The sequence below is a fragment of the Alligator sinensis genome, unplaced genomic scaffold (genome assembly GCF_000455745.1).
Source record: "Alligator sinensis unplaced genomic scaffold, ASM45574v1 scaffold1350_1, whole genome shotgun sequence".
NCBI lineage: Eukaryota > Metazoa > Chordata > Crocodylia > Alligatoridae > Alligator > Alligator sinensis.
In genome coordinates, this window is record NW_005843616.1 from 34074 (window position 1) to 50785 (window position 16712).

A 16712-nucleotide genomic window follows, 5' to 3' on the forward strand; every position below is an offset into this window, starting at 1 on the left:
TGGGGAACTCTCTTCTCAAAAGCACAGTGGCAGAAAGAGATCTTGGAGTCATTATTGATTCCAAGATGAACATGGGCCAACAATGCGAAGACACGGTCAGTAGGGGTAGCCGCACCTTGTCGTACATCCACAGATGCATCACAAGCAGATCCAAGGAGGGGATCCTCCCCCTCTATGCGACACTAGTCAGGCCACAGCTGGAGTACTGCATCCCGTTCTGGGCGCCGCACTTCAGGAGGGATGTGGACAGCATTGAGAGGGTCCAAAGGAGGGCTACTCACATGATCTGGGGACAGCAGGGCAGACCCTACAAGGAGAGGCTATGGGACCTGAACCTGTTCAGCCTTCAAAAGAGAAGGCTTAGAGGGGACCTGGTGGCCATCTATAAACTTACTAGGAGGGACCAGCAGGGAATGGGAGAGACCCTGTTCCCCCGAGCGCCTCCCCGAGTAACAAGGAATAACGGCCATAAGTTGTTAGAGAGTAGGTTCAGACTAGACATTAGAAGGCACTACTTCACAGTCAGGGAAGCCAGGATCTGGAACCAACTTCCAAGGGAAGTAGTGCTGGCTCCTACCCTGGGGGTCTTTAAGAGGAGGCTTGACAATTACCTAGCTGGGGTCATTTGAGCCCAGTTTTCTCTCCTGCTCAGGGCAGGGGGTCGGACTTCAAGATCTGCAAGGTCCCTTCCGACCCTACATCTATGAATCTATGAATCTATTAATCAATCTAGAATGGAGCACTGGCCTTCGAACAGCAATGGATGGCAGAAGCAATGAGGAAACGCATGGCCAGGAGAACAAAAACTTCTCATACCCAGTCCTCATCGCTTTCCTGCAGCAGACTGTTCAAGGCAAAGATCAGGCTTACAAGTCATCTACCTACCCACGTGGCCTAGCCTCCACCCCTTCCTTTCTCTTTCCTGTATCTCCTTTTTCCTTTTTTCTCCTTTTCTCTTTTCTCCCTCCCTATTTCTTTCCCATTTCTTTCCTCTCTTCTTCCTTCCCTCCCCCTTGCTGGATGCAGTCATCTTCACCCGCGAAGGACAACACGCACACACAGATAACTATATAATGTCATCTCTTGGAACACTGTGTCCAGTTCTGGTCCTCTTATCGCCTGTGAGAATATAAAATAAAACAGATTCAGAGAAGAGCAATGAAAATGACCAGACATATGGAAAGAGTTTAGTATGGAATAGTTTAAGGAAGGTAATATGGGCATTGCCACTTACTGTTCCTAACTGCAATGACCAATGGAAACAGTTTAAATAAATTAAAAGGCCGTACCTTCCAAAACTGAAGAATCCAAAATCAACTTATTGAGCTCACTGGCAAAGAGATCACTGAAGCCAAGAGCAGTGTAGGCTACTGAAAATACATTTGTATATAGATCCTCCTCCTCCTCAGTTTTACTAGCTACGTTTTTAAAAGGTGGTGGTGGAAGGAACACATCTTATGCTTCAGGACCTGGGCCAAACAATGTGTGCAATTAGAAAGAAAGGCAGTAGACTTTGGCATGTTGTCTTTGCTCATCACAGTAGACTTAAGGTGCTTCCTTTTTCTGAAGCATTATTATTTGCCACTATCAGATACAGGATTTCAAATTAAATGAACATTGGCCTGATCAGTTCCTGAATTCCTTTCATTTTTATAGGACGGCAGTATGTGATGCCTAGTCAATTGCTCCATAAGTACATAGGAAGGGAATCCTACTGTCTTCTATGGGCATCTATACAGTGCTCCAGGGTGGAGGGGGGACATTTTAATTAAAGCAGCTCCAAGAGACACTCTAATTAAAGTGCCCACAGCTTCACATGTATTCAGCGTCCCATACTTCAAAATGGTGGCAGGGGTACTTTAATGCTCCAGCAGACTTGCAGCAGATTCAATTAATTGAGTCTGCTCCGATGTGTGCTAATTAGCACGCATTGGAGCAGAGGTCCATCTCATGTAAGGTTCCCTATAGTTCTGGATTTCCACATGCCAGCTAGGTTTTTGAAAAAGCAGCCATAGTTTCTGCTTTCAATTGGACTGAACCTTAACCATCCCTCTATCTTCCTTTATGACTGTGTCCCAGTTCTTAATTGTCATCTTCTAGGATTTGTGATAGGAAAATAATATTTCAAGTGCACTGACGCCAAACAGTGAAGTATTTTATCCTCATCTAATTCAAATGCTTCCAAATTAATTCAAGGGACTCTTTTTCAGGAACATCAGCAGTCATGTTTGTAATTTATCACAGATGACATTCATTTGTCATTTTTAAGAAAAATATCAAAACAGCATTGTATAAGACTTATCATTCTTGGGAGATCTTCATTAATCAGAGGAGAGAACCTTCTGCTGTTCTATAGATATGCTCTGAAATTACTTGTTAAAAGACTTTAACAAGTTGTTAATAAAATGAGCCATTTTACTGGTGAATGCATCCAGGCCAGCCATATGATCCCCTTCTGTTCAAAAAGTTATAATCCCTCTAAGTCATTTGAGGGAATGGAAAGGTAGAATTAATGTCTAATTATGTTTCGTTGAGCCTTAGAATGCAAAGTTCTTATCTCGTTTACCTAGCCACATGCAGTTACTATTCCCATAAGAGATACTAAACAGAAATTAAAGCTCTGCAAATGCCAGCCTAGAGTTTCACTTTACAAAAGTATTCCACAAAAACTCCTTTGTAACCACTATGGAAAAACTGGGGATTTTTTTTTCAATCTTATCACATTGCCCTTCAACTGTAAAGTTTTCATTTTTTTTTTTTACATCACATTGCACTTCAACTGTAAAGTTTTCATTTTTTTTTTTTTTTTTTTTGGTTTGGGGTTCTTTCCCTCTACCCCCTCCCTCCCATTTTCTTACTCTAACACAGGCCATTAAGGAAGTTTCACTTTATATCACTTTATAAGGAAAAAACAGTTCAGTTTATCTTTGGCCTATTTTCTGGAGCCTGCAGGAAGCCAATTCCTCTGCCATCCTAAAGAAAGTCATACATAATAGAGCAGCTTTAGCCCAGTAAGCCAGTCGTTCCCAATTCATCAGTCAAAGTGTTATGCAAGTGGCCCCCTAAATTGATAAATTCCCACAGTGCCTGTTGACCCAGCTGCCAAGTGCTCATGCAGCAGGTGTTGTTTTCATGACCACCCTGACAGTAATACAAACTGTTTAGCAGTTGCATTGACCTCTTAGCTATTAACATTGATACAGGCTCCACTAGGGACTAGTTTTCAAACATGACAAAATTTCTTAAGACTAGAGGTCATGAACAAGTATACCATATAAGAATAAATTTGATATGTTGCTGAGTTTAAATCTAAAAGCAGTGGGGCTTTTTCCACATTATTCCCATGCAGTAAATCTAGAAACAACTAACGAGCTTTTGGCATATCTCCCAGTACTTAAGGTACATTTTTATTTTAGAAACTTTACCTGAAGAAATGCTATATTTATTCTGTGACAAGGAGTAAATTACAATGAAACAAACTTGCTTTCCTTTGAATTTTTCCCCGAAAAGCAGGAAAGCTAGGATACGTTTTACTGTTGCATGTTTGCATGTCATTTTATTTTCATTCAATCTAGTAGACTCAATAATAACTAAAGTAAAATAATCACATACCCACCCAGAGGTGAAAGTACAAGAAACCCTTTACATCAGTCAGGATTTCCTGACATCAGTCAGCATTTGAATACATACAGATATTTTGTTTGTTTTAATCTAGTAAAAAGCATCATTTGAGTATTGTGCCAATTTCAGCCCTGATGAAACTTCAGCTTCTTCTGTGGAATTAGTGCTGAATCTGACCCTTCATTTATATTGCTTTATTTCTGTGTCAATGCAACACCAACACAAACAGCAATTGAATTGCTTGCATTTGCAAGAGTGTCAAGAAATGTATTAAAGATGCCATTAAATTATTAAAATTCAAACTAGAATGATTTTCTAACTATGAAAACATGGCATATAGTTAAAGCTCTTTATTTGGCTTAAATAATAGGTTAATTTTCTACTAGTAATACAGTACTCCAAGTGAAAAATGTTTGTCATGTTTTACAAACTGCATTTCTCAGTTCATTGAGTATGGCAGCCCTTTATTAAACAAGGACCCTGAAGACCAAATGCAGCTTTTTTTCCATGTTCTGTATATCTAGAATGATTGTGCGGACTCTTGGAAGCCTGTTTTAACAAGCAAGATATACAGTACTGTACTGTATATATGAACAGCTCTTTAAGATAACCAGAATTGTTCAGACCACATAAATAGTAATTATCAGCTGCATTTTTGGCTGACTTGTGATGGGCTGCTAGCAGTAAAGGGAATCAAGATCTGCATGCAAGAGGTTAGGGACTGAGGGGAAGGACCCTTTTCACAGGCCATGGTATTCCTGTTTAGCAACTTACTGGCCACAGTTGTGGTGTCTCCAAACATGGAGATTATGGAGAAATAGATGTTATGTTTTAACGTCCCTGGCCCACTGTCCTTCCTTTGACTTACTGCCTTAATTGGGTGCTGAATCAAAGGAGGGACAGTAGGCCAGTAATTTAACAGATCCACTATATTTCTGCCCCGCAGAAACAATGTTATACTATGCCTAAGCATTGGCAAGATCAGGCTCTTAGGCCTCCTCTACGTGTTACATGTATTATGCAATTACCTGATTAACTGCGCAATTAATTCAGACTGGCTACACATGCAAATTAAGTATGGCACCTTAAAAAGGTCCAACCAGCTAAGAAGTTATTGCTGGAAAATGTGTAATAACTTTATAGCTGGTTCCTTTCCAGCTTTAATTTGCATGTGTAGCCTGTGCCCCCGCAGCTTGAAGCCCCATCAGCCAATCAGAGCTCCCAGTGGGGGTCCCATGTGCACCCCCAAGCCTGAATGCTCCCAGCTGATGCTGGCTACCGGACACAGGAGCACATGCCCCCACAACTGGGAGCCCCATTAGCTGACAGGGCCCCTAGACAAAGAGGACACCCCACGCACCTCCACAGCTGGGGGACTGCAGCCACGGGAACTTTTTTCTTGCAAGGGATCAGGCTCCCCCTGCACTGACAATAAGGCATGATGGGATCTGATTTGCACTCCCACAATCATGCCTCCTGCTGTGCATGTGTAGCATAGCAGAAGGCTCAGTTATGTAGACTGTGCATTAGTTCCCATCACACCTTTACCTGCATGTGTAGAGGGGTCCTTAGTCTGTTCCAGGAGTAATTTTATTTTTGTGGGACCCAGTTCAAAACAACTCTTCTGTGCCTAAAAATTTCCACTCCTTCAAGGTCTGAAGATTGTAAATTGTACATATTGTGGTTCAGGAACTGTCTGTTACTATGTGATTGCACCATGTGATTGCACATGGTGCCCAGCTCATGCTCAGGGCTTTGCCGTACCACAGATAATGACTATCACTAACATTTTGCATGAGCAGCTGAATCATATGTGCAGAAGGGGGCTATTTAATCTGCATTTGTATGACTGGTCCTTAGGCAACCTGGCAACTAGAATTTTACTATCATCCTTTCAACTCCCCAGCAAATGATTAGGGATTTAATAAATATCGACTTGAGTGCAGTTTAACAACTGGTATTAGAGTAAGAGGCACAGTTTTAGTCATGTATCAACAACACTAAACTGTTTTAAATCATGTAAGTGACCAAATGTGCTTTAGTTCAATATTAAATTGGGGTGCTGTGGCAGAGTGATAAATATATCTATCTATAGTCACAAAGATATGAATTTGAGACTCACCCTGGATTCATGCCAAAATCTGCCCCCTGTTGACCCAGCTGTAAATGAGTTCCTGGGGATGTTAAAGGTTTCCGGCTGTAATGATAACCAAATCTTTTTCTTGTCTGCTGTTGTTTGTAGAAACTGGTAGGCCTTAACCTTTCTAGTCTTATGGGCTGCTAGGCTTAGTAGTACCTTTGGCTGTACTGGAACATTAATGAGACAGAGCTGGTGCTGTTTAAGCATTAAAAAAAATTAAAATAGAATTCCTGAGTATTTCCAACAAGAAAAGTTCTCAGATAAGATCTCTGCAATTGCCGAAGCCATTCTTTGCTCCCAAATATTTTTTTTAAAGATGGCTGGGGCACATCTTCATTTTCTGAAGGTACACTTCCATTCGGACCTGCAAGTAAGACAGACAAACATATGAGGCACAATATATTGAGTCTCTTCTAGAAAATGCGTCTCACAATCTGTGTGGCATCAGGCATATTAAAAATACATATGACGAGTTAAGCTACACAGGAACTGCCTAGACCATAGAAGCAGCTTTTATTTTTCCATCCTTCTAGTTCCAGCCAAAATCATGCCTTTATTTAAAGATAACTACATTCAATTCTACTCTCAAAAGGGGATTTATAAAACTGCAACTTATTGCTCAATGCATCCTGATCTAATTTATTTAAAGTAGAAGGGCTTTTGTTTTTCTGGGGGTGGCGGGGGAGGGGGGGAGGCGGTTTGATTTTTCTTTCTTCTGTTTTGGCTCACACTGAATTTACTTGAATATAAGACGAGGTTTTATTTCCCCCCAATCAGCATGGGGAAAAAAGCCCCTCCTCTTACATTCACATACAAGGAAACCTCACTAAATACATTATCTATCATTAAACTGCTGCCAAATGCAGCATGTGCTCAGTAATGGAAACCAACTATAAAGTTGATTAGATGCAGCCAATCCTGAACATGACTATAAAACACATGGCCCATATGGGGTAGATATACTGATGGGAAGCTTTTTTATTATTTATTTACAATTTTTATTAAAAACATACTTGTCACCCTACACTTACAAAGCTTCACATATTGAGCATTCTTGTTTTACCAAAACTTTATTTAACAAAAACAGCTACACATCCAAAACCATACAGCTACATCTATTAAACCCCTAAACAACGTATGTCAGCTTCCCACAAAAAAAACATTTTTCTTCATACAGAACCCCATGAAAAACTGTTACTTCAGTAACCACCTGAAATTGGTAGTTTCAATCCTCTGCCCTTCCCATCAGTCCTCTCTGTTGATTCAGTGAAACAAATGTGTCCAGTCCTTTTTCCTCCACTACTTCTCCACATCTGCTGACACCAGCTACCTGCAACTGCTGGGTTGCACCGTGCCCTGAACTCCCCAGGGCTCTGCTTGTCCCCACTGACCCCAGCCCCTGGGCTGCACCGTGCTGTGGTGCAGGCAGCTGGCATTGATTATTCCTGGGGCCACTGCAACAGGGGCTGGGGTCAGTGGGGACAAGCTGCACCACGCCCCATGTCCTCTTGTCCCCATTCAACCCAGCCCCTGCTGCAGCGGCCCTGGGAGCAGCTGATGCCAGCTGCCTGCACCACGGCATGGCGCAGCCTAGGGGCTGGGGTGAATGGGACAAGTGGAGTCCTGAGGGATTCAGAGCGCAGCACAGCGCAATGGCTGCAAGCAGCTGGCATTGGCTGCTCCTGGGGCTGCTGCAACAGGGGCTGGAGTGAGTGGGGCCCTGGTCCCGTAGCCCTTTCACCTCCTGCCAAAGACTTAGCTGCTTGGGGGAGGGGGAAGCACACCTATGCCAATCGCATAAGAGTGAATTTACCTTGTGTATAACAAATTTGGGGTATAGAAAGTGTCATTGCATATGAATGAATCTGCATATACAGAACCCGCATAAACTGAGGGAAACCTGTATATGGTAAATTATGAGTTTTCAGCTTTGGACTAATGTAATCCATTGTTTGTACTTTGTGTAGCAAAGGATTGAGACCTGTTCAATGCACTGTGGATGGGCCTCCCTACAAGACTCTACCATAGTCTCCCAATGGGAGGATCTCAGCTACTTGCCCATTTTATGGAAATGGGAGATTTCTCCCTAGCTTGCTTCTTTGGCCTTTTGGCTAAAGGCAAGCAAGGCTCGGCAACATCTGAACCTTAAGACCTCTGGGCTTGGGGCCTGCACGTAGGATGCTTGCCATGGATTTGGGAGCATCTGAAATTGCAGGCTGAAGAGTCTGGGAGGGAAAATATTTGCCAGTGGTAATACCACATGGGTGTGAACCACTGGGCTCAGTTCAGTGGATGAAACTGAGAATTAATTTGACTGATTTGGCCTGAGACACATTTTTTTTTACAAAAAAAATGCATGGTTTGTCCTATATAGAAATAGGTACAAACGTGCTGCTTGAAAAGTGTGTTTATGGAGTACCTGTACTAAAAATCATAGCAGTTTCGAATGAGGTAAATTGCATCAATTCTAGATGAACTAAGTCTATAGGTACCTATAATAATATTCCTATATGCAAGCTATTACAGGAATGGTTCCTCCACCCCGCCAAGGCCAGTGTTTTCAAATTTGTCTCTCACTTCCAGAGACAGCAGAGTCAGACAGTGAGGAGGGAGGGAAGGGGCTGCAGGGGAAGTTAGTAGGAGAGCAAGCGGGGGCAGAGGGTTAGAGGGCTATCTGATTTTCCAGATTCATTTTTCCCTAATGTAACAGTGGGAAGGGGACAAATTCAAGGCAGACCTCCAATAACTCAATTCTATACCTGAAAAATTATAACATGATTATAAATTTCCAATACAGAGCATAATTATTGCAGGAGCTGTCTTATATTTGAGTGAATATGGTGGGTTTTTAGCAGATTTGTAAACTAAATTATAATTGCAGAGTTATAGTCTTTCTTTGGCTATACCAGTTCAACCCCAGAGAAGGCAACTTGTAGAAAGCAGATGTGCACTTACACAGATGAAGGTAAAGTTTTGCCTGCAGAAACTATTACCATACATGTGCCAAAGAGAAGTCAGATCTTGGGTTGAGTTTACAGAGCTGGCAGTTAGAACAAGAATTCTCTTTATTCTTAAACTGATCATTTGCTCTGGATATCAATGAGATAATAAAACTGATATCCACATGCCATTTTACTAAGCAGCTTTTCATAATGGAATTGCTTTTTAAATTACGCTTGAAATCCATGCAAAAGGCAAGGATTTTTTAGGGTGATATCTTTTATCAGACCACACATGATTCCTATTTACCTTTGCGGCTCTTCTAATACCCTCCACTTATCTCGTGTCCTCTTCCTCTACCCTGTCATTGTTGATGAGAATCTTTTAATCTCTTTCCAGTTCTCTGGGAAAGACCTTCTGCCTTCATTATAACTCTTTTCTGTCTCCTTCACCCATTATTATTTTACTGTTGTTTGATTTCTCAAGTATCCATTCACCTCTAAAAATTTAAATCACACACTTCAAAATTTAAGTAATCATTACTATAGACACATATACATATATATATTACAAATATGGCTTTGTAAATCTCCCACAAGAAACTGAGATGCTAACATCATTTCCTTCTCATAACTCTACCATATGATTTCAGTCAAATCATCAGTCTTCAGCTCCTTCAGCTGTGAACCCTCAATTTCTCTAAATGGCTGTAAGTGAAGGTGAACTTTGCAGTGTGCCTATGAAGCTAACAAATACCAGGTTGTAAGGAATCAAACAGAAAGTAAATTCTAGGAATCAGTGGGCACATCTACATGAGATGCTAAATGTACCATAGACTAATTCTACTGTGCATTAGCGCATCATGACAAAAGCCATGCTAATACACTAATGTACAGTAGGATTAGTCTACTGTGCATTAGCATCACTAAAAGACCGTGTGCTACACAGTAGTTCTGGTTACTGAATATTGAGTTAGTACCTTTTATTACAGGTACTAAACTTAATGAGCATTAACAAACGTGTGGACGTGCCCAGTATCTTCCAATGGAAGAGGCAGATCCAGTATCTCATGTAAATCCATTATTTGGTGATCTGATTGCAACAGTGGCAATATGGTTTATGAGACAAGGAAGCAGCACCTCCTTTTTATAGGTCAAAAAAATATATAAGGCCTGATAGAAGAAAATCTGCTTTTTGAATTCCTTGAGGGACAAGTCAGCTCTCAGAGCCTCAGTGTTGTTATATGCTTTGATGTGATAGACTGCTCAGCAAGAAAATGGTTCTTGCTTCTGCCTGTAGTCAATCTCAGTATTATTTAATTCTGCATATTACCTCAGAAGGAACTTTTAAATTAAAGATGTTATATAACAGAAGAATAAGTCGTATTGTATTTTACCATAACATAAAACATCCCATCTTTCTTTGACTTATGGCTACAAGACAATGACACTTTCTTTTAGTGTCCAGTCTGATTCACACTCAAGTCAAGTGGAAAGCTAGCATTTTCATCAACCAGAAAAGTGTCAGGCTATTAATAAGAAAAGGGCATGCAGTTTGCTTTTATAGTCACTGACAGTGTCTCAGACAATGCAAGAATAGATGCTTCGCGTCCAAAACAAAGTCTTAAAAATATTACATCTGTGAACATTTATACCATCCTAGTAAGTTGAAAAGAGTTTTGTTTTCACTGACATTATCCATCTATGTTTTCTGTGCAAGAACTTTGAGGGGGGTTTCTGTATATACCAATTTAAACAGCTTTCTCTGGAGAAAGAGAAAAAAGGAACCTTTCTTAATTTCATGTGTGAAAGCATTTTTCTCCCCTTGACCCTGACTTTGAAATATGTTTTTGGCTCGTATATTTTTCTACAGACCTTTAGTCCCTGAAGAGTGCAAAAGAACAGCTCAGTCTGCACAGATACTGACATCTGAATGCTCAAGGCATTGTCGGAATGGGCACTGCACTCCCACCGGAAAATGCTGCTGTAATCAAGGCTGGGAAGGAGAATTCTGCAGAACTGGTTAGTATTTAGTCACAGCAATGGGTGAAAACAGCAGTTACCTGCCAAAATAGCCTTTAAGGACAAGCTGAGAAAAATCTAATAAATTGCACTGTTGCTTCTAAATGTGTAGCTCAAACAGGGATTTTGATCCTATGGTAAGGCTACAGTATAATACTAAGTGAAAGCAAAACTACAATAAGAGCTAAGGCTGCAATACGAGATCCAATATCTACAACCCCGTATTTAATGGCTGTAATTTTGTAGGCCACAATATACTCCTATTTTCTCTTTCAGCTAAGTTGCATTTAAAATAAGAAGGGAATTCCAACAGTATGCATTGAGGTTGGAATTCAGTGTCTTTTTGTGCACCTAAATAGTCTCCTGGCTGTAGACGTGCTTTTGAGCACTTTGTTTGGAAACATGTTGGTCCAGGAAGTAAAGAGCAATATAGGAGGGCCATGGCTCAATAAGTTGATGCTGGCCTTGAAGGAAGCAGGCACTGGGTTCTAGCCCAAAAGGGATTAATATTCCTCACTGCATAGTTCTCCACCTATTTTAGCCAATAACAATTAAATGCAAGGGGCAATGGTTCAGCTTCAGAAAGGAGCAGTGGAAAGGAATGTGGATAATGACCGGCTTTCCAAAGCGTTTGGCAGGCAAGCCATGTGAAAAAAACCTAAGAGAATCACGTATGTTTAGCTGAGAGAAAGGAAGATTAAGGGGAAATGTGATAACAGTTTTCAAATATATGAAATAAAGAAGAGGAAGAACAATTGTTCTTTTTTGCTGCAGAGGGCAGGACATAAAGCAATGGCTTTAAATTGCAGCAAAGTGATTTAGATTAGATTTCCAGAAAAAAAAACTTTCTTACTGTTAGCATGGTAAGACGGTGGAAGTTGGAGAATCTCCTTGACTGGAGGTTTCTAAGAGGAGGCTGGATAAGGATTTGCCAAGGATGATTTAGAAATAGCATTCCTTATTCATGGAAGAGGTTGAACCAGATGAACACTGAAGTCCCTTCCAAACCGATGCTTCTGTGGCATGGTGGTCAGAGTACTATACTGGGAAGTCAAGGCCCTGCTACACATTCAAATTAAAGTTGGATATAAACCAGCTGTAGAGTTGTTACACATTTTCAAGCACTAACTTTATAGCTGGCTGGCTCTTTTTATAGTTAGCCATTTTTCTCCTGTGATAATTTCTTTGCATGCGTGTCCCTTCTAAATTTATGGTGAGATTAACCATTAATTGCATGATATAAGTAACATATAGCAGGGGCCTCAAAAATGCAAGCTCAACCCCACTCTGGGCAAGATGGGGGCTAGAGCCAGCTTCTTCAGGTTCCCAGGTGAGTGCCCCAACTACCCAGCTACTGAGTCTAAAATGTGGGAGGATGCTTATTCTCCACCTTTTGCTAGACACATGCATGTTTACAACCATGCACATGCCCTGCCAGTGCATAGCCCTACTGTACATATTCAGTTTACATATGAATACTAACACATCCAGAGCCCAGAGGCAGAGCCAAAACCAGACAGGTATGTGGCAATAAAACTGCCCGTTAGGCACAAAAATGGAAATGGAATTCCACTCGAAATGTCTGAACTGACATCAGCTACACACACAGTTATTATTGACTTAATTAGAAGTCACCTGCTCAAGAAGGATTGCATACTTTAAACTCAGAGAATTTTATGTAGCTTTTTAATCCTCTAAATTAGCCTGTTGGGTTAGTGTACTTTTTAAAAAGAACCTGACAAATAATTCAAAACAAAGCATGCCTGAAAACTGTAAAGTTATTCAGTTATAATTCACTGATGTTTCTCTAGTTTATACATTTTTAGTCTCAGTTCCAGCATGTTCTTGACAAAAACTTTTTTTCTCTTTTTTAAAAGCCACTTTGAAAAATATCTATGGTCCAATTTTTATTTGTGACCCACTGTGTAGCTAGTACCGTTCATGATGGCTACGTCATCCAAGAAGGCATAAAATGATAAATTAATCATAAACCTAGGGATGTGCTGAAACCAGTGATAGCTCAAGCAAGGAAACTGGAAGACAACATCCAATAAGACAATCCCAGTGGCAGCAGATCTCCAGAGGGGAAAACAGCTTCACAAACTAGAGCAGGATGGCAAACTCTCACGCAGAAGCCCCAAATTCAGCAAGTTTGGACTCAAATTCCCAAACTCTGTAGATGTAGGGGATGATGCCCACTCTATAGCCCCCTGTTCATGAGGAGCTAAGAAATAAACTCTCTGATGTACATGCTGTGAGCCTAATAGAGATCATTAGTCATCTGTCCCCTTCATACAAGTTGAAAGCAGGCTATGATATAGTTCAGAAGTTGCAACTTAGAAAAAAACAGAAAGTTCTTCAAAGCAGGGATTGTGACTTGACCACATCACACACAGCATTACATACCACACAACACTTAGTAATATTGTTCTTATTCCAGCTGAGACCTCAAACCACTAAAATAATCCCAATAACAATAGTTAATCGAGACATACAACTCACTTTATATATGTTTCATTTTCAGAAAAATTTCATTTTTTAATTGTTTTACATATCTATTTTGTTTTAGATGGCATTATCCATATGTTATCCATAATAACAAAAATATCATAATGCAATGAGATTACCCCAAAGGAAAGAATACAACACAACTCAAGTTACTTATCACTGGTGGGGGTAACATTGGTTTGAACTCAGAACTAGTCTCTTCCCAGCGGGATTGCCTTTGCCACTAGGCTAGTCATGCTCCTCTTCATGCCCTATGCATCTTTCATTCCTTGTTGCATGGTTTTTACCAGGGGCTGGAAGGGAGAGTCCCCCTACCCACCTCTGCTTATAGCTTTATGGTTAAGGCATTTTTCTGGGAAGTGAGAAATGTGGGTTTGAACATCCTCTTCAACCAGAGAGAACTCAAAGCCATAACTTATCCTTTCCCAAGACAAAGCCCTAATCACTGAGCTATAAACTAAAGTCTAGGTGGGAGCACCTTCAGCCTTCCTGTTAAAGTTGGGAGCCCCTGGCCAGTTGAGAGTAAAAGAGACATAGGACCAGAAGTAGAGCAATCAAGGAGGAACATGACTCTTCACCTCACTAAGGAAGGCGCTTACCAAGTTGGGCAGGGGTGGACATCCTTGTTCCCCTAGTACCAGAATATTTTGTTTTTCTAACACAATGATGAAGGTGCCTGATCTTCAGCCCTGGGTCAGTGAGTCAAACTCTGAGGAGGAGTGGAAGTTCAGAAACACACAGGTGCCTAGCAAGTCCTACTGGTTAACCGTAGAACTCTTCCTATTCAGCCCCTAGGTGTTCCGGGTTGCTTTTAGGAGGCACCTAGGTCTCCCCATTTACTATATAGGGATCTTGGTGCCTAACCCTGTCAATCTAGGACAAAGATAAAATGCCTACGTAGAAAGGATTACAAGATCAATTTAGGTCTGGCCTTTAAATGTCCAAAAATCAACCAGGCTTGAATATAGGACCTTAAAACCTTAGTGAATTAGACACTTAATTATGTCCTAAATCAATTAATCCCCATAGAATCATGAAAATAACATTGATTTAATGCCCATTCCTAGATATCCATTTAAAACTCTTTTAGAGCCAACTTTTGCTTTGAAAGCCATTAACTGCTTCACACTTCCCTCTTTGAGATGTGTGAGGGAATTTTAAATTCTTTTACTACTACTATTAAAAAAAAGTAGGTTTCGCATCCACTACAGGCCCTTCTTTTTTCTACTTCTATGAGACTCTTAACACAAATTGGAATGTTTTTGTTTCCGCCCACAGCAAAGTGTGACCCAGCGTGTCGACATGGAGGTGTCTGTGTAAGACCCAATAAGTGCTTGTGTAAAAAAGGATATCTTGGCCCCCAGTGTGAACAAGTGGATAGAAACATCCGAAGAGTGACAAGGGCAGGTATTCTTGATCAGATCATAGACATGACATCCTATTTGCTGGACCTAACCAGCTACATTGTATAGTTTCTGGGACTATTTGGATACTACATTTTCAATGGGCATTTATTTCTAATCCTGTCATTTTCAAAAGACTGTCATCCTGCTACAAACACCAGTGATTCACTTTACTTTCATTAACTATAATTTCCAGAAATGTACAGATTAATTCTTTGCATGTGTGTATGTATGTTTGTACATCTGCACCGATGTATGAATGTCCACATACATATACCTGTCACAGGTGTGGTTCCATAACCAGTGGAATTTTAAAAAATATTTCTTCATGTGAAATAGTTTACACAGTAATTCCATGGTAAATTACAATTTCAAAGGACTTTTTTAATGATGTCAAAATGGATTCCTTGACACCCCATCAATTTTGTGTCTGTAACTATCTGTTTATAGCAATAAGAGCAGTTTTGAAACATTACTGTCCAAACTGCTGGGTTTAATTAAATTCAGTTATAATAATTTTAAGGCAAAATGAACTACATTATGCGATAATATTTCAGATTTCCTTAATGCATTCCTAAATTCATTGTAAAATTGTAACCTTCACCTTCATCAATGTAATTCCATTACAGAATGTTATGCACTTCTTTATCTGGCATAGATGCAGAAATGTGGTTATTGCAGCTTAATACTGAGATTGTTTCAAGTGTTTAATAATTAAATTATATCAGTGAATTTCAAAACCAGTCATCTTAGAAGGTCTGCTTTTTATCATATATTTTATTTAACAAAGGGCACTGGGTTCATGTTACATATTTATATTATTTTATTTTATTTTTATAATATAGACATCACCTAGATGAAACAGCTTTACCATGTCCTGTAAAATACTAAAGTTACATTTTTCACCAACTTAATTGGAATGACGGGGAAAGAGAGAGCAAACACACTCTTTAATGTGTTGTGGATCTAATCTAGAAATGTACCCTTGTGTCAACATGTATTGATTTACGACGGATGAAAAACCAGCCACCAACCAATCATAGTAAAATTCAAGCCTACTGTAAAAATGCTCATAAAGTGCTTTTCACAATAACAGGACTGGCCAGATTATACATTATTAGACTGTGGCAGATTTCACACTGAAAGGAACTTCACTGGACAAGAGCTTGCATTAGCAAGTCTTGGCTGTTTAAGATGTCACTTGTACAAAACTTTATATGATGATTATTGCTAAATATGGTTTTAAAATGTAAATGTTCCTTGGAGAGCTAACAGAAACTTTTGTAAATGTATCAATAAATATGGTGTACATGCTGTATTCAGGTTTTTAAAGTATTAATTGATACCCTAACTATAGACCTCTTCAGAATGGGTACCATCTCCTAACCAAACTTCATGATATTTGTGGCCAAATCTCTTTGTTCGCTATTTACCACTTATCAGGATTCCTTTGTACCACTGCCTTACAGAAAACAGTTGCCTAGAAAAAGAAACCATATACCAATAGCACTCCCATCACCATTCTTACAAACAGCTCGTCCTATTTCAACCGTATACAGTGGCTTTAGCAATTCAGTCTAAAATATACTAGGCACATTGTTCACCAACAAGAAAATAACACCTATATGGCAGTGACTTGTAACTAATTTCTGCATTACTAGAAGTGGTCAGTCAGTTTTAATACAACTGAAATTTCCTGCAAAACCTGATTGTTACTTGGGTTTATCTGTATTAAGAAACTGAGCAAGAGAAAAGAAAGCTGCACATGCCTTCCATATATGATTCCTTGGGTTTCAAGTGACCTCATGCCAAATGGAAATTGGTTGAGAAATCTTGGTTGAGTGTTTAGTGAACAATAGCCTGCATTAAAAAAGTGCATGCATAATTTTGCACAATGTAGATTCAATTGACAGTCTATTCAAAGAAGTCTCAGGATTAAATGAGCATGGAGACCAAATTGCCCTCTTACCCCAGAAAAGGGTGGTCTCTTCCAGTCACACTAACACTTCATTGGCTAAGCAGTGTGACAAATCTTGCAATGAACCCTGCAGTAGCCTGCATCTGTAGGTTAATAGCAGG

The 16712-nt window shown here is 40.0% G+C and overlaps 1 protein-coding gene across 1 annotated transcript in view; it reads left to right on the top strand.

The window, feature by feature from the left end:
• Positions 1-15951, top strand: part of LOC102386815 (hedgehog-interacting protein-like) — a gene marked incomplete at its 5' end in the record, with an annotated part of 42949 nt that extends 26998 nt beyond the window's left edge. The window contains 3 exons of the mRNA XM_006039008.2: positions 10574-10722; positions 14509-14637; positions 15479-15951. Of these exons, the coding sequence (XP_006039070.1) occupies positions 10574-10722; positions 14509-14637; positions 15479-15489 (289 nt within the window). The remainder of the gene's footprint in view (positions 1-10573; positions 10723-14508; positions 14638-15478) is intronic.
• Positions 15952-16712: the final 761 nt, after the last annotated feature.